At 40.1% G+C, this 24,220-nt stretch overlaps 2 protein-coding genes across 2 annotated transcripts; one reads left to right on the plus strand and one right to left on the minus strand.

Annotated features, from left to right (window-relative positions):
* Positions 1-3,588: 3,588 nt before the first annotated feature.
* Positions 3,589-6,843, minus strand: LOC135475833 (ceramide-1-phosphate transfer protein-like). Its single transcript, XM_064755773.1, has 2 exons — positions 6,721-6,843; positions 3,589-4,102 (listed from the first exon to the last, which is right to left on the minus strand). Exons 1-2 carry the CDS (start codon positions 6,837-6,839, stop codon positions 3,589-3,591), a joined length of 633 nt encoding a protein of 210 aa, XP_064611843.1. The 5' UTR covers positions 6,840-6,843.
* Positions 6,844-7,278: 435 nt separating this feature from the next.
* On the plus strand, positions 7,279-22,930 carry LOC135475025 (dolichyl-diphosphooligosaccharide--protein glycosyltransferase 48 kDa subunit-like). Its single transcript, XM_064754756.1, is given in 12 exon segments — positions 7,279-7,353; positions 7,355-7,427; positions 9,938-10,048; positions 10,849-10,935; positions 11,587-11,690; positions 14,091-14,185; positions 14,790-14,883; positions 15,646-15,791; positions 16,659-16,806; positions 20,102-20,222; positions 21,654-21,760; positions 22,515-22,930. Coding segments are annotated over 12 exon segments (1,317 nt in total). The 3' UTR covers positions 22,671-22,930.
* Positions 22,931-24,220: the final 1,290 nt, after the last annotated feature.

Genomic DNA, 24,220 nt, shown 5'->3' on the forward strand with positions numbered 1-24,220 from the left:
TGGCTGGGGTGGTTAGCACGCCAGTATGACTGAATGACCCAGGACCATAGCTCTACATTACAGGTGAAATTGGGGCCTCCATGGCTGGGGTGGTTAGCACGCCAGCATGGCTCGATGACCCAGGGACCATACCACTCTATATTACAGGTGAAATGGGGGCCTCCGTGGCTGGGGTGGTTAGCATGCCAGCATGGCGCGATGACCCAGGAACATTGCCTCAATGCCGTTGCTGTGAGTTCAAGTCCAGCCAGACATGAAGTCTGGCCGCAACCTGTAAATGGTCATGGGTTTCCCTTGAGCTCTGCCCAGTTTCCCTCTCACAATAATGCAGGCCATCATCGTATAAGTCAAATATTCTTTAGTGTGACGTAAAACATCAGTTAAAAGAATGAATAAGATACAGTTGAAATATTGCTAATCTGACAACTTGTTCATTATAAGAAGTTGTTAATTTGCTGTAAGTTTAGGTAATTCACTTAAACCATGTTAAAGACTAAAACATTACCAGTTTTCACTCTTCTTTACTGATTAGCCCTAGCATAAAGGACAGACCAAATGCTAGTCACTGTAGAGTCAGGGCACCAAGATTGACTGTGTGAAGAGCGACCTGCCAGACAAGCAACTTTTTCATGACCAAGATAAAGCTTCACTACAGGCAATGCACCTATATTCAGTCTTACGTTGTTCCGAGAAATCCATGTGGTGTGACTTCAAGTTGGCGGTCATTCAGTGAAGTCTCTCAGTAAATTATACCTATCTTCTGAGAATCCATGTGTGACCTCAAATTTACGAAGCAGACAAAGGATTAGTGTCCAGATTTACCTACTGGTCCCAATTATAAAAATTATAACCTGTTTAAAGAGGTTCTTCGACCACCTGTTTTTACAACCGTATACAGAAAAGCAAACCATTTCGTGGAGAAATGTGATATGCTTGTTGTCTCTCTAGCGTTTTTAACTCTCAGTTAAATGGCTAAACTCTGACAGTTCGTAAAGGCTGGACTTGTATGACGTAAATCGGCAGCCACTACAGAGTGTTAGTCAAAAAAACAAGAGCAAGAGCCATATTACTCGAATTAATATACCTTTTTCCTATATTTTTTTATGCTCAATTTAACAATATATACATTGGTAGCTAATTATGAATAAATAATAAATCTGGACACTAATCCTTTAAGACAGGCATTTAAATCAGTCACCAAAGCTCCTTCGCTCTGGCACTTCATTTGTCGTAGGTTGAAGGGTATTAATGTATTGTGTCCTTTACTACCAGCAGTTTAACATAAAGGTAAACTGACACAGTGGGAAATGGGCCAAGTTTTAGCACATGTACTTAAAGGTGCTTGCCTTTCAATTGCTAGGACATCCTGTGGGTTCAAATCCCACCTTTGGTCCACATCCCAGTGAATTTGTGCCTTCTCCTACTCCTGCATTTGATAAAAACCTCTTCCTGCCAATATGGTTTGTACATTTTGTGATCATAAATTATAATCAATACATTCTGGATAATTCTGGATAGAAACACTTTCTACAACTGCAAAAAGATATCAAGCAAGTCAGGCTTATGTCCGAAATTACATGCAGTAATAAACATTGCAAAAGTAAGTTTTTTCCAAAACTGTGTTTGACTTTTACCAAAATCTGTGCCCAATCGTTTTAAAAATTTTTTGTACAGTATTTAGTTAATCAAGTCAACACACGGCATATATTTTTTTTCAAATAATATGATGATTTGTCCATTATGACCACAGAGTGAAAGACAATAGCATATATATCGGTGTATTTTTATATTCAATACCAATCTTTCTTGTTTGAAGAAAAATGGAATCAATATGTGCTTCTTTGTTCATTACTTTTTCCTGTAGTACTTGTCTGGAGATAGTGTGGCATTATTAACAATGTTCAGTCAAATAAATGAATTTTATGAGGTGCTTCCACATGGTGTTGTTACTCTAAGAGATACTGTAGTGACTACATAAAAACCACATGTTACCAAAGTAGTTCTATGCAAGTCCATGTGTATGACTCAACTAGCATTGAGATTAAACTTATTTAAGCAGAAAATTGATCTGCTAGCCAGAACAAGTGTGTATATACAGAACAAAATATGTACTTTTTGATGTAACACAGTAATGTGCTTTAAGAGGTACAAATAAACAAAACCTGATCATATGTTATGGTACACAGATTGTGCACAGCTTGGAATGGACTTCAAGGTTCAAGGTTGCGAGGGAATTCTTGTTACAAGATCAAAACTTTAGAAACTGGCAGTATCAAAATGCAAAATAATATCATAAAGCCATGAAATGTTTTCAACCAGAGTGAACAGATACATGAGAGGTGAACAACCTCTAAAGGAAATTCCAAAAACAAAACATCTGAGTGAGTACGACATTCCAGTGTCATATTATCATATTATAAGTCATATTATTTACTTTTCAAAAACCCTTCCTTGAAATGGATATGAGCACGTACTAAAGTCTAATCGAATCTCTCTTACAATAACTACCTGTAAGCTTGACATGTGGAGGAAAGTTTGTCAGTTACTTGCCACAGGCAGGTGGATTATTCCAAGCACTAAACCCTACCCGAGAATTCCAGTCACCTTAAGTCCTCATCAAATTCAAACAGTAAAGTATAACTTTACACGCAATTTGAAAACTTAATTCATAACATTTTGAAGATCAAAATGTATTGCTCAGGTTGGCACAGTTAGTGCACATATGAAAAATTTTAAAACAAGCTATTCAAATCAGAGAACATTCATCTAATATGCCAAAACATGCTCAATGCCCATGGTTGAATTTGTTGAGTTATTAAACTGCTGTCATGAGCTTATCAGTGATTCAGTGAATAGTGTGTGACAGTAAACACCACCATCAGGTTTCTATAAGGTAACACCAGGACTACATCTGATTTTTATATGGCTTATTTCACAGTTTACCAGTGTACTTTTTTTTATTAAAAGAGAGTCATTAAACTGTCACAAGAGTGCAAGTTTCAAATCCTTAACACAGTAAAAACTAGTATAATACTAGAACTCTTGCAATGGCCTATAACATTCATGCTCCATATAAGTTGTCCTCTTAAATCACAGTGGTCAGGTCTTTATGCTCATAATAGTATTACATTATTAGTCTTTTATCATGCAATTATGTTACTTTACAAAACAATATGTGCTAACTGACTCCCATTCTCCACATGCAAGCATATATACTGAACTGACATCTTGATATCTACAGATAAAAAAATAATAAATTATAAATTACAAATATATATTGTGAAAATATTGCTAATTTCAACAGATACTTGTAAAAATGTACCCAGCTATTAAAAATTGTATCAATCATTCTATGCTATTTTTCTGTTAAATTACTGGTGCATGTACCTGCACTTTTCAAAACAACCAAACGGTTTTCCAGCTGTGCAACATAAGTAAGGAAATGCATTACATATAATTCATAATGAATATTACAATGATGTGTTTCAAGATTCTGTGAAATTCTGACTCAAAACAAGATATATGTGGAGTGCAAATCCTGAGTATACAATGACTGTGGTTCTTTATTAAATAGCTACGCTAAATGAGCTACGCTAAATTATGGAGATTATTAGATGTGTAAATTGTCTGAATTTCATCATAGATAGGCTGGGCAAGCTGAATCACGCCATTCATCAGCTCTAAAGTCTTGTCCATATCGTGCTTGCCCATTTTACTGAGCAGTTGCTCTCCGGTGGGGAGTGTGTACATGGCCACACCTACTGCTTTCCGGATCACCCACGGATGATGTTTTGCCAGAGTCTTCTGGTATGATTCCCCTGCAATACTGGTAAGTTTTTTCGAAATCTCCATTTGCGTTACAGCTGTCATGAAATCAATCACAAATTCCAGAGCTCTGTGTAACCGTAGCAACGTCCTTGAGCCAGACAATGGCTTAGTTTTCTTGTTTGTTAGTTTGTTTTCCACCTCATAGTGGATCATGTCACTCACAGTTTCATACTGCTTAGCCAGCTCAGACTGACGGTAGGCCCGTAAAATACCAATTTTTTCATGGACATCAGATGTGACAAAAGTGAACACAGTTCCTAGAAGATTGAAGAGTCTAAAAAGAAAAGAATAACAAACCAATTTCATTTAAAATGAAACATTTTCCAACAATTAGAAGTTAAAAATGAAAATCATTGTTATCACACCCAGTAATCCTAACACAACAACCACCGTCACATAAAGAGGAATACATGTACATATTATCAAACCATCTATTCCCCTGAATTTTTATGATTTATTCCTGCATGCACAATAGTATTTCATCAAAGTTTATACAGAGTTGTACTTGTGTTTATCAGTTTCTGAATCATGAAAACAGGCGGGCCAGCAACTTAAAATAGTATGGAATTTACTTCACAGACACCATCAACCCATTTCACATTTCATGCCCTTGTAAAATGACATTAATCATCTTCATATGGGGTGTTTCTCGGAGGAGTTTCTTTTATTTCTTGCCTATGACCTTTACTCCAGGAATCATTATGTGCAGTGATTACCTGCATGAGTTTTGTATGAAAAATTGTTCAATTTCATATGTCCAGAGCAAGATAGGCAGCTTGCACAAGGGTCTAGTCTAGTGCATATATGACTACATGCAATCTGGCTCTTTACACACCCGTGGCAGCAGCTAGCAGATAAGGAAGTGAAAGATAAACATAGGAAGGTATAGAGAAATGAACAAAGGCACTGATGACATCTGGAGAAACTATGCCAGACTATAACCAGAAAATTAGTGTATCATGTCAGACAACAGAAATATTCTGCAACGTATATGCAAATTGTGAAACATCATCAAAGTGTAGTTTTGGACGAAGCAGAGGTTTTATATTAACTTACAGGTTATTTTGTTGCCTGAATATCCTGACAGGAGCTCTTATCTACATGCACTCCAACCTGGTGTGTCTACACATTCTGTATGACAATTAAGTAGCATCATGTATTCAGAGACCAGACTGCAGCATGGGTAACACTCTTATCTACTTACATTCCAGTCTCTGAAGCAGGAGGTGATAAATAACATTGAGCTTAATGGGCAAACTGGTGATTTTCGCCGATTCCTAAACTTTAGAGTACTTCAGGACACTGAAACTATCATATCTGAAGGTTAAACACATTCTGATTACTTTTCCAGAGAGAATTTCTTTCCTAAAAGCCGTATGTTTCTTTTTTATGTGTAGACTATCTTCAATGCCTATCTACCCTGGGTGAAAATCCTGTTTATTTTCAACTCGAGTACTCTAGTCACATGATGAAAGAGTTTGGTGATGATTGGCTCAAAGCAGCTATCACTGCAAAACTATGAATAGAACAGCTCCTACAGTGCATATCCTCCACTTTACCCCTACTTTTCCTCAAAAAACACACACCTAAACTGTTTAACCCCAAAAATAAAAAAAATTCCCCCATTTATAATTTGGCTACATCCCAAACAAAACATGCCCCCTTTTTAAACACTTGATTAAGTAACCAATGGGATTTCTCAACAAACTAGCCCCAGGTGGCTATTTCAACTCAACTCTTTCTACTGAGTGGGCAAAGTATCATAGCCACAGTGGCAGCCTATTGTTAACCATAGAGATGCCATGTTCGATAAGTCCTTTCTATGTCTGCAGTCCAAAACAGTCCAGGTATGCTATATTCCACCTGGTAATGGCACACCAGCCCCGTACTTCATGACACGGCAAACCATTTCAAAACAAGGCAGTCATTAGGCTCATCTTTTCAGGTTAAATACACGTGTCATTCAGGAACGATAACGTTTTCAAGACCCATAATTGTGGGGAAGGCAGAATGGCTGTTGCTTCAGTGTTGACCATGACATGAGAATGGGTGTCCTGTGCATGTGCAGGCGAGATGAGAGATAACACCCACAGTTAACATCTGTTTTGGACTGCAGAGGTAATTTAGAAAAGATCAATTATGTCCACATTTTGGACATTTTTGACAACGTAATGCCAGCTTTAGACTCACAGGACACCAGGAAGTACAGATCAGTGCAAAGTTAGCGGAACCAAACTAGAACATGTGCTGTTGTTTTGACATGCATGGCCTACACAAATTAGGCCAGTATAAGTTACCCGTTTCATATCGCATGCGCGCTGTGTAGATGGCAGCCATTTCATAAATGAGAAGAGAGTGGAGACGCTGAACTTCCATAAACACGGATGGATATTTACCTTTGGGATGATGAACATCTCAGGATTTTAACAGTCAGGTGCCCTAGGGTTGTAAGCATTTCAAAGGAGTAACTGGAGGTTAGTAATCGACTGGAGGTTAGTAATCGACTGTTTTCCGAAAATTTTACAATCAATCCATGACTATGCATGCGTCAGTATAAATATAAAAGAGCTAAGGGTAGTCATCCTTGACTAGGCTAAGTAATGCACTGCGTGCGCGCCTAGGTGTTGCCTATTTCATATTACCTGATTATATAATATGGACCACTTTTCCCAGGTCTGATTGTGCCATCTAATACGATATAAACTCAATACAAAAATTCCGCAGATAGAATGTCTATACTTTGTCAGGACGGCATTTGATTTTGGACAACGCCATTGTGAAATTGTTTGACGAAAACTGGGCACCAGATACTATTGGACACATCCGCCCAATCATTCGGCATTCATCCATGCTATGTATACACACCATTCAGTGTAATATTTGCATACTTACTTGCACAGTTCATCAAATGCTTCTGCATACCCATCCATATCAATCCTCCCGTCATCGCGGCCGCATTTTGTGAATAGTTCGTAAACTATCTCTATATCGAAACTGTCAGCTGAAGCCATGTTGTCAATGACCAGCCTAGTGGTTAAGCCAAGCCATAAGTACGGTCTGGTGTCCAAACGACATCAGGCTAAGGCAGGCAAGAACCTGTCCAAACAAGATCACGGTCATGTTTCACAAATTTAGCCATTACGAGCTTCAGCCTAAAATTGCAATCAAGTTTTATACATCAGCTCATCAGCCCATTTTTTTATTTTTTTTTATTTTTACTGACTGTTTATTATAAACATTATTATATTTTGCAGTGCCTCTTCGCACCACATATCAGACAAGTGAGTTAAAGGTTAAGCTTTGTTCAGCTAATGGTCAAGAGCTCTGCAGATTCTGCGTCGTGGCAAGTGGTTAGTTATCACCTGATGTTACCAGACTAAGCCTCATTGCAATACACGTGTTAGGAGGGCTGGTAACGGAGGCTACTCACCCACTGATCCAAGTCGAAAAATGGCAACGATGCTGTCCTCATATGTTGTGTTCTCACTCGTCTGCTTCGTTGCACTGAGTTTTGCAGCCAGTGGCAAAAAAAACACTTGTCTTGGTTGATAATTGGTCTGCCAGAGAAACTCATTCCATCTTTTTCCGAACTCTACGAGGTGAGCTTATTTATTGTGTGAATGCCGACGACGGACGTGTACACGTGTCCAACTGCAGGCACGCAACAACAACAACATCTGAGAAATTCTTTACGTCTAAGGAAATCGACATGGTGTAGATTTCTTGCGAATGAATCAGGAAGAAGAGTACATTTTATAACTTTTTTGTGTCACGTTAACATGTAACTTGTTTAAATCCCTGTGTTTTTTTTTTTTCAATTAGAGGGCCTATCCTTTTCAGCACTGATCAGATCATCTGATTAGCTCTGAATATCTTTGCCTTTCCATACACTCCAGGGCCTGGTTTCACAAAGATGTCGAACATAAACGATAATGGCATATGTAGGACAAGGGTATGGTAATAGTAATGTACAAAATATCGTACAACAAATGTATGTAGAGTAGCCTGAAAATCTGGTCTAAGGGTGGCTTATATTTACTGACGGGCAGAGATGACGTGTGCACCCGATTATGACATTGTATCTGTATTCAGCCACCTATCGGAAAATCCACTTAATACATGATTTGTCTGCAAACTAAGATATTTATGCACCTTTTTCGACCATTGACACCAGCCTTTGTGCAATATTTTCGCAGAAAATCTCAGTTGAATTTGAAGGTAAGGTCTGCTTTGAGCCACTGACTGTGTGATGCCGTCTACCCAATTGGTAAATTGGTACGTCAATCACATGGACGTCTATTGAGAAGCTGACATCATGTAAAAATATATCATTATGTTATTGTAAGTATTCCAATCTATATAACAGCTCAGCACGGCTTCTTTGGAAGCTCTTCACACAAGGTGGTGGTGGTGCCGGGGGGGGGGGGGGGGGGGTACATTGCTTACATTCACCACGGCCATCATGAAGGATTGGTTTCGTTTTAACTTGAGGTGATCATTTTGGACAAGCAGGCTGCTAAAGACTAATGATGAGGCCGCAGAAATTGTAGCATGCATATTTGTGCGAGTCTGTGCTTCTGTGGGAGATAAGTGTCTGAGGTGCGAGGGAGTAGAACGATGGCATCACTCCAAGAGAAGTAAACACCGAAGATCTGAATGTAAGCAAAGGAAGAGATATTCAGAGCTGTCATCTGATGCAGGTTGTCAGGATTGCTTAAAAGACGTCCCACCATGACGACTGACAGCCTATCAATTTAGGGCATAAGGATGGGGCCAAATGATATAAAACCGCCTCATTTATGCGTTGATTGACTTATAGTGTGCAATCGAATATAACCCGACCCAAATCTTGTCCTTCAAAAATTTGTGGTGTATTTCATTTCCTACTGTTGGTTTGATAGTTTAGGTTTAATATTTTGAATACAATGTTATTCAGTGCAAAAGAAAATAATTTTTGTATGAATAATGGAAGAGGGTCTAATTTATTGGTTACATTTCCTTTTGAGCAAGTCTGACTTCAAATGTACATCATCATGTGAGCATTACATATCATCTTGTGAGCATTCCATCTGCGTGAATTGGCTTCATCAGCATTACAGAACACATTTTGCTCACTGTGACAGGCAAACCTCATAAAGGGATCAATATCTGTACACTATCAGTCAGTGAAGATACTGTAAATCTTCAACCTTTTCTCCCATTAAAGCCCTTTTTACAGTGGAATTTATGCATACAATTGTTATTTGAATGTTGCAAAAAATGAGTTGTTATTGTCATGAAAGATGCAAGCTTCATAAAACTCTCAGAATTATTTCTCTACACACCTTAGTTCTCTCCGAATGCTCCAAAATATTGATTGCAGAAGCGATTGAAAAGGTTGAAGAATTAGGGTAGGTTTAATCCATTTATTGATTGGCTGTAATGCAAGTTGAGAAACTACAGGGAGTGAGATGTAGCATGTTAACATATCGGAGTTGAGATGAAGCAGCCAAACTTCTGAGGATGGCTTCTTTCGTCTTTTCTGCATTTAATACTTGGATGTAGCATGAAAACACGCCGAACATTATTTATTTTTTTGACACAAGTGCACATACATGTAGTCCATCATTTTTAATCTAAGGCGTTCATCTTCCACAAATTACTTCTGATAGGAGCAGACCTGGATGGAGCAGAAACTAAAAAGTGGATGAAACTACATGAATGGAATTAAGTTCGTGGAGAGGTTTAACCTACGTAAAGTACTAGTTGAATCCTTAGGTGACAAAAATTTGACATGTTTACAGTCTAATCACAGTCAAAAAGCGTTTGACAAAACACATTTTGCACTGATAAAACGTTCATTGTCAAATCATGACCTGTAAAATACACTATGGGTCTCTATCAACACTGGATCTCAAGGTCATTTTATCATAGCACGAGGTAGCCTATAACACGCTCAAGAACCTGTCCCCAAAGTGCAGCGCTATAGTGAGGTTACACTGTATGTTGAAATTGGACAATGATTTGCAGAGAAATTGCCTGTTTTATAAAGATGGCCTCTGTCGGCAAAATTTTCTTATAGATCTGTAATTATTCTAATTGGAAAACCGTTTTGAATTTTTGTTCTCAGATAAAGGATATGAACTGTCCTTCAAGACTGCTGATGATGCTAGCTTGGCGCTGGTAAAATACGGAGAATTCTTGTACGACAACCTCATATTGTTTTCCCCGTCTGTAGAAGGTGAGGACATCTGAACATTGTATAAATGTCTTGACATGATTGATACTGTAACTGATCATAAAGCTCACGTCTTGATAGGGAACTAACAAAGTTAGGCCAGATTTGGAATCTTTTGCAAATGCTCATATGTACATGTAAATATACTACTTCTCTACAAATACATACATCACCCTACAGATTGATTACTGCTCATATAACTCTACTGGGATACTGGGTAAATTCTCAGTGAAGATCAGATTGTGAAAACGTTCAGATGCTGAGAAAGAGCAGCCCATATTGTATTGAACTTGTCTTAAGCTAAGACCCACAGTCTCAGCACTTCCGTGGACTGACTCACACCATGAGGGGATCAACTGATTCAACGACTGTCAGATTACTGTTTCTGGGAGGAGAAACGACAGTCGTGTGTTAACTTTGCGCCTTTAGTATGGCATATCATTGAGGCAGCTCTAAAGTACTGCATAGGAACCAGCCTACTGTAAGGAGAAAGTTCCTCCATGGCCAGCGTGCCAGCAGAGCGCATGACCCCAGGAGCCTCTCACCAATGCAGTCAAGCCAAGCCAAGCAGAAGGTCTGCCAGCAAACCTATAGTCGGTTGTGGGTTTTCCCACGACTCTGCCTGGTTTCCCATGACTCTGCTTGGTTTCCCGCAATTCTGCCTGGTTTCCTCCCACTAAAATGCTGGCCGCCATCTGATAACTGAAATATTCTTGAGTATAGTGTAAAACAGCAGTCAGTTGGATAAATTTCAGAAATGAGAATTGTTTTCGTTCTACGTTGTATATGTATACATGTTCCAGATTTCGGGGGTAATGTCAATGTAGCAGCCATCACAAATTTCATAGATGGAGGTGGTAATGTTCTTGTGGCAGCCAGTTCTTCTATTGGTAAGTTTTTATTTGTATGTAAAATGAAGACGATGCATGTATCTAAAAAGACAGATCCTCAGAGCCTATCTAATGTTACAGAAATACCATTATTACCCTGGAATTTGGGTTACAGTGTTGTTACAGGTTATAAGCCATGATCACCTAATGATTTCAGTTGTCATTCAAGAGACTTTGTGTCTGAAAACAAACCACTATACTTGCTTGTCATTGATATAGTTGAATGCTCATGGCGGGAAGCTTTTGGTTTGGTCAACTGGAAGGAAACATTATTGTGATTTGACCAAAATATTGCTGACAGCCATGTCAAACCATAATGAAATAAGCATAATGAAGCATAGCAGGGATTCATCTTGGCTATGGATAAGTGGACAAGTGTCTTATGTGACTCACCCTGTCACACCAGTTCACTGTTTATATACCCAGTTATTTAAGTACCTACCTTTAATAATGAACATGAGTATTATCTTTATGCACATTCCAATTTGTTAAACAACTTGATATTGACAACTTATTGATCAGTAAGCTTCTTGTTTTATTCTCAACACAGGTACACAACAAGGAAAAGTTGGAGAGCTTGGACTTTTATATAAAACGTAATTTCCAAATTGCATGTTAGAGACTGACACTTAGCAATTGTTTATCCGACAGGGGAACCAATCAGAGAGCTGGCTAGTGAATGTGGGGTGGAGTTTGATGATGAAAACACAGCTGTAATTGACCATCTGAACTATGATGTAGGCGATCAGGGAAAGGTAATTCTGGTGCTTCTGGTGCTATCAAAACCTTGGTTAAGAGTTGGAGAAATTCTTACATAATCCTTAAAAGATTGCTGTGTCTGCCAAAGTAAAGCATTATTTGTAAATAATCATTTTATTAATTGCATTGCACAAAATTATTCTAGTGGTGAGCATGCCAGGGCAGGACAGTGATCCAGGAGTGTCTGAGCAATGCTTGTATGGGGCCTCTGTGTCCTAGTGGTGAGCATGCCAGGGCAGAACAATGATCCAGGAGTGTCTCAGCAGTGCTTGTATGGGGCCTCCATGTCCTAGTGGTGACCATGCCAGGGCAGAACAATGGCCCAGGAGTGTCTCAGCAGTGCTTGTATGAGGCCTCCGTGTCCTAGTGGTGAGCATGGTAGGGCAGAACAATGACCCAGGAGTGTCACAGCAATGCTTGTATGGGGCCTCCGTGTCCTAGTGGTGAGCATGCTAGTGCAGGACAATGACTCAGGGGTATCTCAACAATGCTTGTATGGGGCCTCCGTGTCCTAGTGGTTAGCATGGTAGGGCAGGACAATGACCCAGGAGTGTCTCAGCAGTGCTTGTATGGGGCCTCGGTGTCCTAGTGGTGAGCATGCCAGGGCAGGACAATGACCCAGGAGTGTTTCAGCAGTGCTTGTATGGAGCCTCTGTGTCCTAGTGGTGAGCATGTCAGGGCAGGACAATGACCCAGGAGTGTCTCAGCAGTGCTTGTATGGGGCCTCCATGTCCTAGTGGTGACCATGCCAGGGCAGAACAATGGCCCAGGAGTGTCTCAGCAATGCTTGTATGAGGCCTCCATGTCCTAGTGGTGAGCATGGTAGGGCAGGACAATGATCCAGGAGTGTCTCAGCAGTGCTTGTATGGGGCCTCCATGTCCTAGTGGTGAGCATGCCAGGGCAGAACAATGACCCAGGAGTGTCACAGCAATGCTTGTATGGGGCCTCTGTGTCCTAGTGGTGAGCATGCCAGGGCAGAACAATGATCCAGGAGTGTCTCAGCAGTGCTTGTATGGGGCCTCCATGTCCTAGTGGTGACCATGCCAGGGCAGAACAATGGCCCAGGAGTGTCTCAGCAGTGCTTGTATGAGGCCTCCGTGTCCTAGTGGTGAGCATGGTAGGGCAGAACAATGACCCAGGAGTGTCACAGCAATGCTTGTATGGGGCCTCCGTGTCCTAGTGGTGAGCATGCTAGTGCAGGACAATGACTCAGGGGTGTCTCAACAATGCTTGTATGGGGCCTCCGTGTCCTAGTGGTTAGCATGGTAGGGCAGGACAATGACCCAGGAGTGTCTCAGCAGTGCTTGTATGGGGCCTCCATGTCCTAGTGGTGAGCATGCCAGGGCAGGACAATGACCCAGGAGTGTTTCAGCAGTGCTTGTATCGAGCCTCTGTGTCCTAGTGGTGAGCATGTCAGGGCAGGACAATGACCCAGGAGTGTCTCAGCAGTGCTTGTATGGGGCCTCCGTGCCCTAGAGGTAAGCATGGTAGGGCAGTACAATGACCCAGGAGTGTCTCAGCAGTGCTTGTATGAGGCCTCCGTGTCCTATTGGTGAGTATGGTAGGGCAGGACAATGACCCAGAAGTGTCTCAGCAATGCTTGTATGGAGCTTCTGTATCCTAGTGGTGAGCATGGTATGGCAGGACAATGACCCAGGAGTGTCTCAGCAATGCTTGTATGGGCCTCCGTGTCCTAGTGGTGAGCAGGGTAGGGCAGGACAATGACCCAGAAGTGTCTCAGCAATGCTTGTATGGGGCCTCCATGTCCTATGCAGTTCCAGTGCAGTTCATTGACTCCACAACCTCTCAGCAATGCTGTCACTGTGAATTTGAGTCAGCTCATGCTGACTTCCTCTGCGATTGTGTGTAGGAAGGTCCATGAGCAACCTGTTTGGGTATCCTTCAGGCTTGACCCAGTTACCTTTCACTGTAATGCTGGCTCTCGTTGTACAAGAGAAATTTTCTTGACTTTAAGGTAAAATACCAACCAAATAAATAAATATATGTGTGTACTATTGTTATCTCAGGTGTTTGACAGCTACCTTGGTATACAATTGGAACAATTTATAAGAGGCCGCACATGTTCAAATCCTCTGAGAATGGCAGGTGTCCGTCCATTCGTCCATCACACAGTGAAATCAACGCCTTCCATAGTAACCAAGGGAGGCTTCTGAAACTCACAGATTTTGTAGTAGATGCTTTAAAGTTTTGTGTGTTATCTTGAATATCTTTGTTATCATTTTTATCTGGTATGGGACAGCTTTTCGTTTTGCCTGTGCTCTATATTATTGAACAATTACAGTGTTGATGTGAAATGTAGACATTGTTGCTGGTGACCAGATATATTATCTATGCTACTTGCTAGCTGTATCAGATTGATGCTTCTATATTTCAGCACACTTTGATTGTAGCAGACTCTAAGAATTTGATGGATGCACCTAAAATAATCGGCAGTAAGAACATCAACCCGCTACTCTTCAGAGGTGTCGGGTGAGTATCCTAATATGGAAATAAGCAGTGTGCGAGAAATCTGTGCAGCCCTGTTCATTTGTAGATAAATTGACACATTACATTACAGTACAGATTTCCACACTGATATATTTATTGCTTTCAAGTATCAAGATGAAAACACGGTACACAGCCTTGTGGTTATAATTTCAACCTGCAATTTATCAGGACTATGTTTTGGTTTTATGTGTGGCTCAGTCGGTTAGCGCGCTAGGGCAGCGTAATGACCCAGGAGTCTCTCACCAATGAGGTCAAGTTCAAGTCCAGCTCATGCTGGCTTCCTCTCCGGCTGTAAGTGGGAAGGTCTGGCAGCAACCTGCGGATGGTCGTGGGTTTCCCCCAGGCTGTGCCCGGTTTGCACCCACCATAATGCTGGCCGCCGTCGTATAATTGAAATATTCTTGAGTACAGCGTAAAACACCAATCAAATAAATCAAATAAAAATTTTGGTTTTATGTTTATTTACAAACCCGGATGTCTCATCATTGACGCTGTCATTTACTGACAGGCTGAGATGGAAGATATTGTACTGTTGTGTTGATTGCAGCATTATTCACTATTCACTGTTTTTTGTATGCAACTCTAGGATGACTGCTGACCCAGAAAACCCTCTGTTATTGAACTTACTACATGCTTCATCCACTGCTTACTCCTTCAACCCAGATGAGAAAATTGATGAGGTGAGATCAGCACCCAAAGTTACATTCCCTGACCACAAGTTTGCACTGCTCTGACTCAACTGTTCAGTGGACAGCATGTTTTTCTCCATGAGTTTTTAGTTTCTTCCCTGATCTGGAAACTTCATAAACAAGAGAGATATATAACCCATGGGTCCATGTCATTTTCAGACACCACCATTAATTGTCCATTCGTGTGTCTACCCAGAAAAGTACAGGTATTGGCACCATATCAGAAGAAATTCATGCTTAGAACTTTTAAGCTTGGGGTACATTTATATTACCTTACCACTGGTCCAGAAGGTTATTGAATTCACACAGCTATGCACCTTTTTAACTTGCCTCATGATTAAGGAGAGGTCTTGTGAGAGGGGGGATCAGATATTGTTGGTGGCATTGTCCAGTTTGGTTAAAGTTTTTGGCCAATCATTGTTTTTGAGTGGCCACCCAATAGTACCCAGATAGTCAGTCATCAGTAGCAACTTGCATGTCAGAGACTAAGGAAGTTTTTTACCTCATAGCTCAATGTAGTTTTCTCCAAAATCAAATTTAAAATGTGCATATATTGCACTGGACATTGCTCTTTTATATGTGAAAAGCTTGATGAATTAGGGTTTATATTGATTTCTCATCTCATTTAACTTATTACTGTCTGCAGAACCACTTTTGAACTTCAGGTGTTGAAGCCTGTGGAAAATGGATCTGAAGGGGCACGTCCGGAAATCTTGGTAATTTTGTTCTAAGTTGGTTATTTTTGTTGTGTAGTTCCCTCATGCTGTTGGCAAGAACACCCTGCTGATATCAGCCCTCCAGGCTCGTAACAACGCCCGCGTCGTCTTTGTTGGATCTTTGGATTTCTTCAGTGATGAGTTCTTTTCAGCAAGCGTACAGAATGCAAATGGCGGTCAGAAGTAAGTTTGAAATTCTCTTGAATGTTATCATAAGTTGACAGGGATGTCAGATCAGTACATGTAGTGCGACCATTAACACAGCCTGTTTGATTTAAAAGTAGGATAAAATAATAAGCATTAGGATACTTGCAATTTTTTACAAAAATTTGACCAATTGTCAGGGTTTCATAAGGAAATGGTTTTGTAAGTCTCACATTTTTGTCAGGCATTACCTGAAAAAAAAACATGTCCCCTATCCCTGTCAAATAATTCAGCGCTGAGAAAAGGTTTTTGTCATTTTATCAAAATTGCCATAGATTATGAGAGACCAGGAAAATGTTCACATCCCATTATCAAAATTGTACAGAGGCTACCAAAATATTCAGTTCTTCATGTTTACAACTACTGTTTATACTGTGTACCTCAGTTGTACTAGTATAACAATGTAAATAGTTTCCATGGTGTCTATTCAGTAAATGTTTTCTTCATATAAGATTCTTATTTTTCTGGAAACTGGAGTAGCTCTCTTAATGACCCTGAAAGTTGGGTGTTCACCATATACTGTGATACGGAAGCAAAGATAATTGTCAATTAAATAAAAAGTTAAGAAATTTGTCTCAGGAAAACTTTTAGAGATAAACTCCCACTGCCACTAGAGACAACCAGCATGCTAACATTGCATTGCAACTAAAAAGTTAATATTGCCATGTTTAATTCAATCCAAATAAAATTTCGTTTGTGAATGTATGGTGGCAGGAAGTGTATAGAAATGTGAAATTTCAGGGATTCAGTTTACATTTCGTGGATTTTGACAAGAATCATGTGGATGATGGATTTATCAGAGTTCATATGTGGATCTGATCGTTACGTGATTTTCTTTATTTTCAGATTTGACCGCTCAGGCAACGAACAGCTGGCTATCAATTTGGCCCAGTGGGTGTTTAAGGAGAAGGGTGTTCTGAAGGTGGGCAAAGTTCGTCATCACCTGCAGGGAAAGACTAACCCACCAACCGCATACACAGTAACTGAAGATGTGGTGAGTAGTGTTCGTAACTGATGACATCATGAGTAGTGTTCATAACTGATGACATCATGAGTAGTGTTCGTATCCGATGATGGGGTGAGTAGTGTCACTAACTGATAACGTTTTTGAGTTGTCAGTAACTGAAGACAGGGTGAGTGGTGTCAGTAACTGATGACGGGGTGAGTGATGTCAGTGATGACGGGGTGATGGTGTCAGTAACTGATGACAGGGTGAGTGGTGTCAGTAACTGATGACAGGGTGAGTAGTGTCAGTCACTGATGACAGGGTGAGTAGTGTCAGTAACTGATGACATCTTGAGTAGTGTAAATAACTGATGACATGGTAAGTAGCAGACACCTAGCCAGGATTTCAGAAAAGCATGTGAGATGTGTGTCCTAGCCATAGTAGCCAGGTGTCCCCAGTCCCCCCAGCTGCCAAGAACTTTACATCACAGAAGATGGCTGTGTTGCGATTCAAGAAGTCATAGAGCTCCTGCACTTATAATAATGGATATTTTGACATACATGTAAGCCTTCCTTCCAGATTCCGCATAAGGATCACAAACTCCTTAGCAGACAGTCTATTAAGTTAAGACCTAAACAGTAAGAAATTATTTTATTTACCTTCATTTTTTTTATATCTTTGATTCATTTTATTTTTTGTGATTTCCACTACATCAAATACAAATAGCACCATGGACATGAATGTTATTTGTTCAGGAATTATGACTGATAGTATTTGTTGCTCTGACAGTTGTCATGTCACTTAAATCAATCAGTTAAGTTATTTGTAAAATTCATACCATTAGAAACAAATAGAATCAATTTTTTTTTTTTTTAAGTTACAAGAAAATAAAATTCATTTGCTTGAATAGTTTTGAGTGGTCTGCTTGAGGTGAACTTTGTATAATGATTTTCTTAATCTAGCAGATTGACTCATGGGTATGAGGCCACACGTTGTCATTGCTCTGACAGTTGTGTTCGTCTGGCTCGTAATAAAAAAAGGATTGAAAGACTTGCTCTGTGCAAATGGTCTTTCGTGGGTGGACTGACACTTCCTCTCCAGTTGACCCGAACTGGGCATGCTGTTGGCAATGGTCTAATACTCAAGGTTAATTGTTGTGAAAACTTGTTAATGGGAGCTTGTCGATCTACGGCTGCACATTATATATGTGCAGTTGACTGAATGTTAAAATCTCGGAAATCTCCTTTCGCGGTAAGAATTATAAGGCTAACAGCGGTTTCTGATTTCATATAGTTACTCTTCGATATTTGGAGGGCAAAAAGTCATCCAGCAATCGAAAGCATTGCTCAGTGAATACGATACAACAAGTCGATGAAAGTATGTACAGTATTGTTTGTCAGAAAGCAGGGTTGGGATTAAGCAGCGAACTCTCGGGTCGCCGTCCGTCTAATTATGAGGAACGGTCGCCCGTTGGCCACGAGCTAAGACTGAGATTCAAATATTGTATTTTAAGTTCACAGGAAAATGCCTTTAAAATCTGTACCGCAAGACATGTTTAAGTCGATTTACTTTGGCACTATGTCAATACTACTGTCAGTATTTTGTACGACAAGCGGCCCGCGCTCATAGTAGTCTATGTAGCATTTCGAGTATTAAACGTGCCTCCACACTAAAGACTTCCACGTAACCACACGCTGAAAGTCAGCTAAAATGGCCAGTTGATGTTCCCATGAAAATGTCGAAAAGTAAGGGCACAACTTCTGAGTCTGTCACGGAAAAAAAACATTTCTTTCGTTGGACTTTCATGGCGACTTTACATATGAAACAAGTGAGGACGAATGATTGACTAGACTCCAATGCAAAGTATGTTCGGAACATATTTCCAAGATTTGCGGCGAGGCAAAAGATTCGAATCTGGAAAGTCACTAGTGGAAAGTCACATGCTGTCCCTCATAAACTGTGTGGACGGCATAACTTATGTCCACAAATCCAATGTGACAAGACATGTCAAGTCCAGGTCTTTGCATGACTGGGATAAGTGAAAATTCTGTTCAATTGCGCAACAAGAAACATCAGCAACAACAACAACATCTGCTATTTGCACCACAAGTGACGCCAGTGAAAAGTAGGCCTACTGGCAGTTCAACATCACAACAGGGGTATGCCATTCAAAACTTATTCTTTAAACGTGTGACAGTGTGTTTTATTCAACAAAGTGAATTATTTATTTTACAGTGAGGTATATTCATTGTGTAAAACATTTTTTACTGGAAAGGCACAATGAACAACAGTATGGACTTTTGCGGAACACTATTCCGTTAGATCTAACTAGTCAATAACATATATTGAATGAATGGGTGGTAACCCATTTTTATAATAGGTTACCGCACATGAAAAAGCGGCAACCCGCAAACAGGTTACCATCACCAGAGCTTTATTCCAACCCTGAGAAAGGTGCAACAAATCGAAAAAAGTATTGTATTTTAGAGGCAAGGTGCACTGCATTGTGGCTTTTACAGAGGCATGGTGGACCTCCCGATAGGCATGGCGCTGCACCACGCATTAAGCTGCTAACTAGGGGCCTGAGTAGTGTCAGTAAGTGATGATGTATTGAGTAGTGTCAGATTGATGATGTGGCATGTAACGTAAGTAACTGATGAGGAGGTGAGTAGTCTCAGTAACTGAGATGGGTAGCAAGTAACTGATAACGTGGTGAGTAGTGTCACTGACCCATGGTTTGGTTAGTGGTATCGATGACTGATGACATGGTGAGTAGTGTCACCGACTGATGACATGTGGAGTAGTGTCACCATCTGATGACGTGGTGAGTAGTGTCGTGGACTGATGACATGGTGAGTGGCGTTGCAGACTGATGACATGGTGAGTAGTGTCGTGGACTGATGACATGGTGAGTGGCATTACAGACTGATGACATGGTGAGTAGTGTCACGAACTGATGATGTGGTGAGTAGTGTCACTGACTGATGACGTGGTGAGTAGTGTCACTGACTGATGACGTGGTGAGTAGTGTCACTGACTGATGACGTGGTGAGTGGGGCCCTGGACCGATGACAGGGTGAGTGGTGTTACTGACTGATTACATGGTGAGTAGTATCAATGGCTGATGACGTGGCGAGTAGTGTCACGGACTGATGACGTGGCAGTTAGTATCAGTACCTGACACCTGGAATGGGGTTGTGGGTAGGACTAGAAATCATATAACTTAGGACAGCTCAGCAGAAATTCTGTTGTCCATAGCAGTGGTAATTACACCTCTGTTACACCTTTATAATTAATTCATTGTGTTTCAGTAAAATTATTATCTGTTTGCCTTTCATCACAGGAATACTCCATTGAAATACAGGAATTGGTTGATGGCCAATGGAAGCCATTTTCAGCAAAAGATGTGCAGCTGGAGTTTGTCCGCATTGATCCCTTCGTCCGCACAGCTCTCATTCCAAAGAGTAAGCCTCGACTGTTACTTTGTCTTTGACGGAGGGTGCACTAAATGTGTGTCATAAACCAAACCAACTTCCACTCACCCAGATTTTCAGATACAGATCTCGCTCTTGCTAGAATACAGGTTTATGTTGGGAAGTTGGTATGGCACTTTGTCCAGTGACTGCAAAAAACAATGTTGAATGTTTTTTGCTGCACTTTGTTGCTTTTGACCTCCAAGACAGTCCTTGAAGGAGAAGAAAATTAAAATATCAATCAAATACCATTGAATAGAGCATGCTTTTCCTCACAGGTGCATCCAATAAAAAAATTCTAATATGTACCTCAAGTTGATAAATTATAAATAAAGTCAGCGTCAAAATCCATTGTGGGCGACTCCATTTTGCCTAAGAACTAGTCCTGAAGTCTTCTGTGTTAGGAGGAGAATTGCGTTTTCAGTCTTTACGTGTATGGCGAGGAAAAATGGCTAAATTATGCAGCAGGCACCACCAGATATAAAAAAAAAAATGTTTTCTTCTCCTTTAATCTGTTATTTCTGGTATTTATTTTATGCTGGGAAATTTGCTGGTTTTCATTTTTAGGTCTCCTGTACTAGCTTTTGTCGTACCCTCAGCATGGGGCGTGGGCGTCCATTTACAGGGAAAGCAATGTTAAACAAAATGTTAGGGGTGATATCTTAAAAAATGCTGCCGGTATTTAGATCAAGGTTTGCACACATGTAGAGCACGATAACACAAGAGGGATATTCCATTGCTGATTCGGTGTGTACATATTAAATACTGTAAATTACTGAATTCCTCCCTTAGTGTATTATGTATTAGAATCAATGTTAAGAAAAATGTTAGGTTTGTGTCTCAAAAAGTATTGAGCTCAGAATTTGCACATATGCAGAGGGTGTGATATTCCATTATTGATTTGGTGTGTTCATATTAAATACCGTAAATGACTAAATTTCTAACAAAATGTTATGGGTAGTATCTTAAAAAGTACAGCATGTGTTGACCTGAAGTTTTACACAATGCCACAGCGGAGATGCTCTGTGTGCATGTTAATTTCACCATTTCATGATCTCATTACTTTATGTATTGACCTGAAGTTTTGCATTCATATGTCTCCTACAGCCGAGCTGTAAGTATTTTCATGATATTGGGAATGCCTGACAAATGAGGCCTCGACCTTCTCTGGTTCAATCGTGGTCAGATTGAGTTCCGAGGTTTGGCAAGTTCATACCATGATTTGTGGTATACTCTAGGAACTCATTTACTCCATCCATAAACCTGAACACGGATATAAATTCTTCCTTGCAGCATTAAATGTCAGTCAAATTAATACATGGTCGAATCTATATATTGGTGTTGTCCGTGTAATGTTGTAGCTGTAAGACAAACTTCACGCAACCAAGGTCAGCACTGTCAGTTCTGCATTATTTTCACCAGATGGACGTTTCTCTGCCAAGTTCAAACTGCCTGATGTGTATGGTGTCTACCAGTTCCGTGTGGATTACAACCGGATAGGATACACACACCTCTTCAGTACAACACAGGTACAGTACCCTATTTGAACCCTTTGTGACATGTTACCTGTACAACAAGAAACCATTCACACACCTCATCAGTACAACACAGGTACAGTACCTTACATGAACCCTTGGTCAGGTATTACCTGTACAAGACACCATTCACACACCTGTTCCGTACAACACAGGTATAGTACCCTATTTGAACCCTTTGGTCACATGTTACCTGTACAACAAGATACAAGATATGGACACCTCTTCAGTACAATGCAGGTACAGTACCCTATTTGAACTGTTTGTCAGATTTTTCACGTACAAATGAATAGGATACACACCTCTTCATTACAACATAGGTGCAATATGCTATTTGAACCCTTGGTCGGATATTACCTGTCTCCCGGACTCTGCCCAGTTTCCTCCCACCATAATGCTGACCGTTGTCGTATAAGTTAAATATTCTTGAGGACGGTTTGAAACACCAAGAGATAAATAGAAATAAAAAGTTTTGATGGTTTTATTTTTTCACAGATTTGTGTATCAATCATTTTTGTGCTAGCTGTTTAGAAACCATCTGGGCAACCTTTGAACGTATACTCATTCTACACAAAGATGAATTGGCAGTGCATGTCAAAAGTGCAAGGCCAGGGGAAAGTTTGTACCATCACTGTACACATTAAAACTGTGCATTGTACAAGCTTAATTTCCTAAAATATTTGCTATTTCAAATGACTGTAGTTGTGGCCCTCCAGCCAGCTGTCTGATTTCCATTCTTACATTTTAGGTGTCTGTGCGTCCCCTGGAACATACCCAGTATGAGAGATTCATTCCTTCAGCCTATCCATATTATGCTAGTGCATTCTCCATGATGGCTGGCGTACTCATATTTAGTTTTGTGTTTCTTCATTTTAAAGAGGACAGTAAGGATAAGACGGAATAGTACGTTTAGTTCAAAAAAATAAAAATTGCATTGGAGCAAAAATAAGAACTTTCTTGAAATCTTATTTCTTTATCAAATCATTTTGAGTTTAAAAACATCCCCCTCTGTAACTTAAAGTAAAAAGTAGTTCTTAAAAAGCATAGACACTTTAAAAAAAATTAAAAGAAATCATCGACTTATATGCTGTGTCTATGTGTATATATTATTGAGGTGCATTGGTATTTCCTTGAAAATATTTTACACAAAGCTGAGAATTTCAATAAAAGATTTTCAAAATAGTGTTTTGTCGAGTTTTTAGTGAAAATACTTATACATGATTACTTACTTATTTGACTGGTGTTTTACGGCATACTCAAGAATATTTCCCTTATACAAAGATGACCAGCGTTGTGGTGGTGATACCCACGAATATTTCCCATATACAAAGATGACCAGCATTATGGTGGTGATACCCACGACCATCCGCAAGCTGCTGGAAGACCTTCACACACATGGAGAGGAGGCGAGCATGAGCTGGACTTGAACTGTAAGCAACTGCATTGATGAGAGACTCCTAGGTCATGGCTCGGCGCTGGCGTGCTAACCATGTAGGCCCCAATGTTACATGTGGAGGGAATCCTGTTAAATCTAGACTCCATTAGAGGCATTCTGCAATGAGGAGACACCATCATTACTGGACATAGGTAATGTTTGGGGCAGCGTTAAAACCAGACATGATTAACAAATCAGCCAGCGATGCAGAAGATTTAATGAAAGGCGGAGAACTCCCAGTTAACGGACCGTCGTTGTATGGCTTAATTTGAAGGTTCCTCCAAAATGTTTTGATAGCTTAAACTGGTGGTTTGTTCTCCATTCTGGTATACACGCCTACATTCTGGTGGTGATAATAAGAGCTTCAAGGATTAGGTAATTTCCCATCGGTCATCTGTCTAACTTTTGTAAAATACATGTAGTTGCATACAACTGAACGAGATGCATGCCTTATATGAGAGCTGGTAAGTGAATCATGGACAAGAGGCAAGTTATTTTAATATAAAGTAAACATCAACTTTTGTTTTGTTGCCTTTTTATAGCATTTGGTGGACTACACGTAGGTCAAGGGCATCTGCCTTTCAATGGCACGGGCACTCTAGACATGGGTTCAGTACCTTTGTACGAGAGGGAATTTTCAAGATTCCCTTCTTTGAGTCATTTTCAGGCTAGTTACTCTCGTGTGTGGTCTGGCATGAAGTTCATGCTAGTACATGGGAGACTTCACCAATATATCACCAAAGGTCATATCAGAGGTTCAACTCTGGGCTCTACAATTACCCCCCCCCCCATAAGCAGCATTTGTGTAACGGAAAAATTTGAGTATGATTATGTTATAGACAATCATAAATGAATAAAAATCAACCATCATAAATAAATAAAACGACCAGAGGGTTGCACCAGTATCATTAAGTGGTGGTAGATCTATCATTATTTAGAGTTGCACGGTTAATGACTTGTCTTAATAGACATTTCAGAAACTATTTACTTATATATTGTTAGTATACTTGTTGAGTGTT

This window comes from Liolophura sinensis, chromosome 9 (genome assembly GCF_032854445.1).
Source record: "Liolophura sinensis isolate JHLJ2023 chromosome 9, CUHK_Ljap_v2, whole genome shotgun sequence".
NCBI classification, from domain to species: Eukaryota; Metazoa; Mollusca; class Polyplacophora; order Chitonida; family Chitonidae; genus Liolophura; species Liolophura sinensis.

Excerpts from the sequence above, each read along its gene's own strand:
- LOC135475833 (XM_064755773.1), bottom strand. The coding sequence starts at position 6,839 with ATGGCTTCAGCTGACAGTTTCGATATAGAGATAGTTTACGAACTATTC. Across the intron at positions 4,103-6,720 it reads GCATTTGATGAACTGTGCAA|ACTCTTCAATCTTCTAGGAA; the intron begins GTAAGTATGCAA and ends TTTTCTTTTTAG.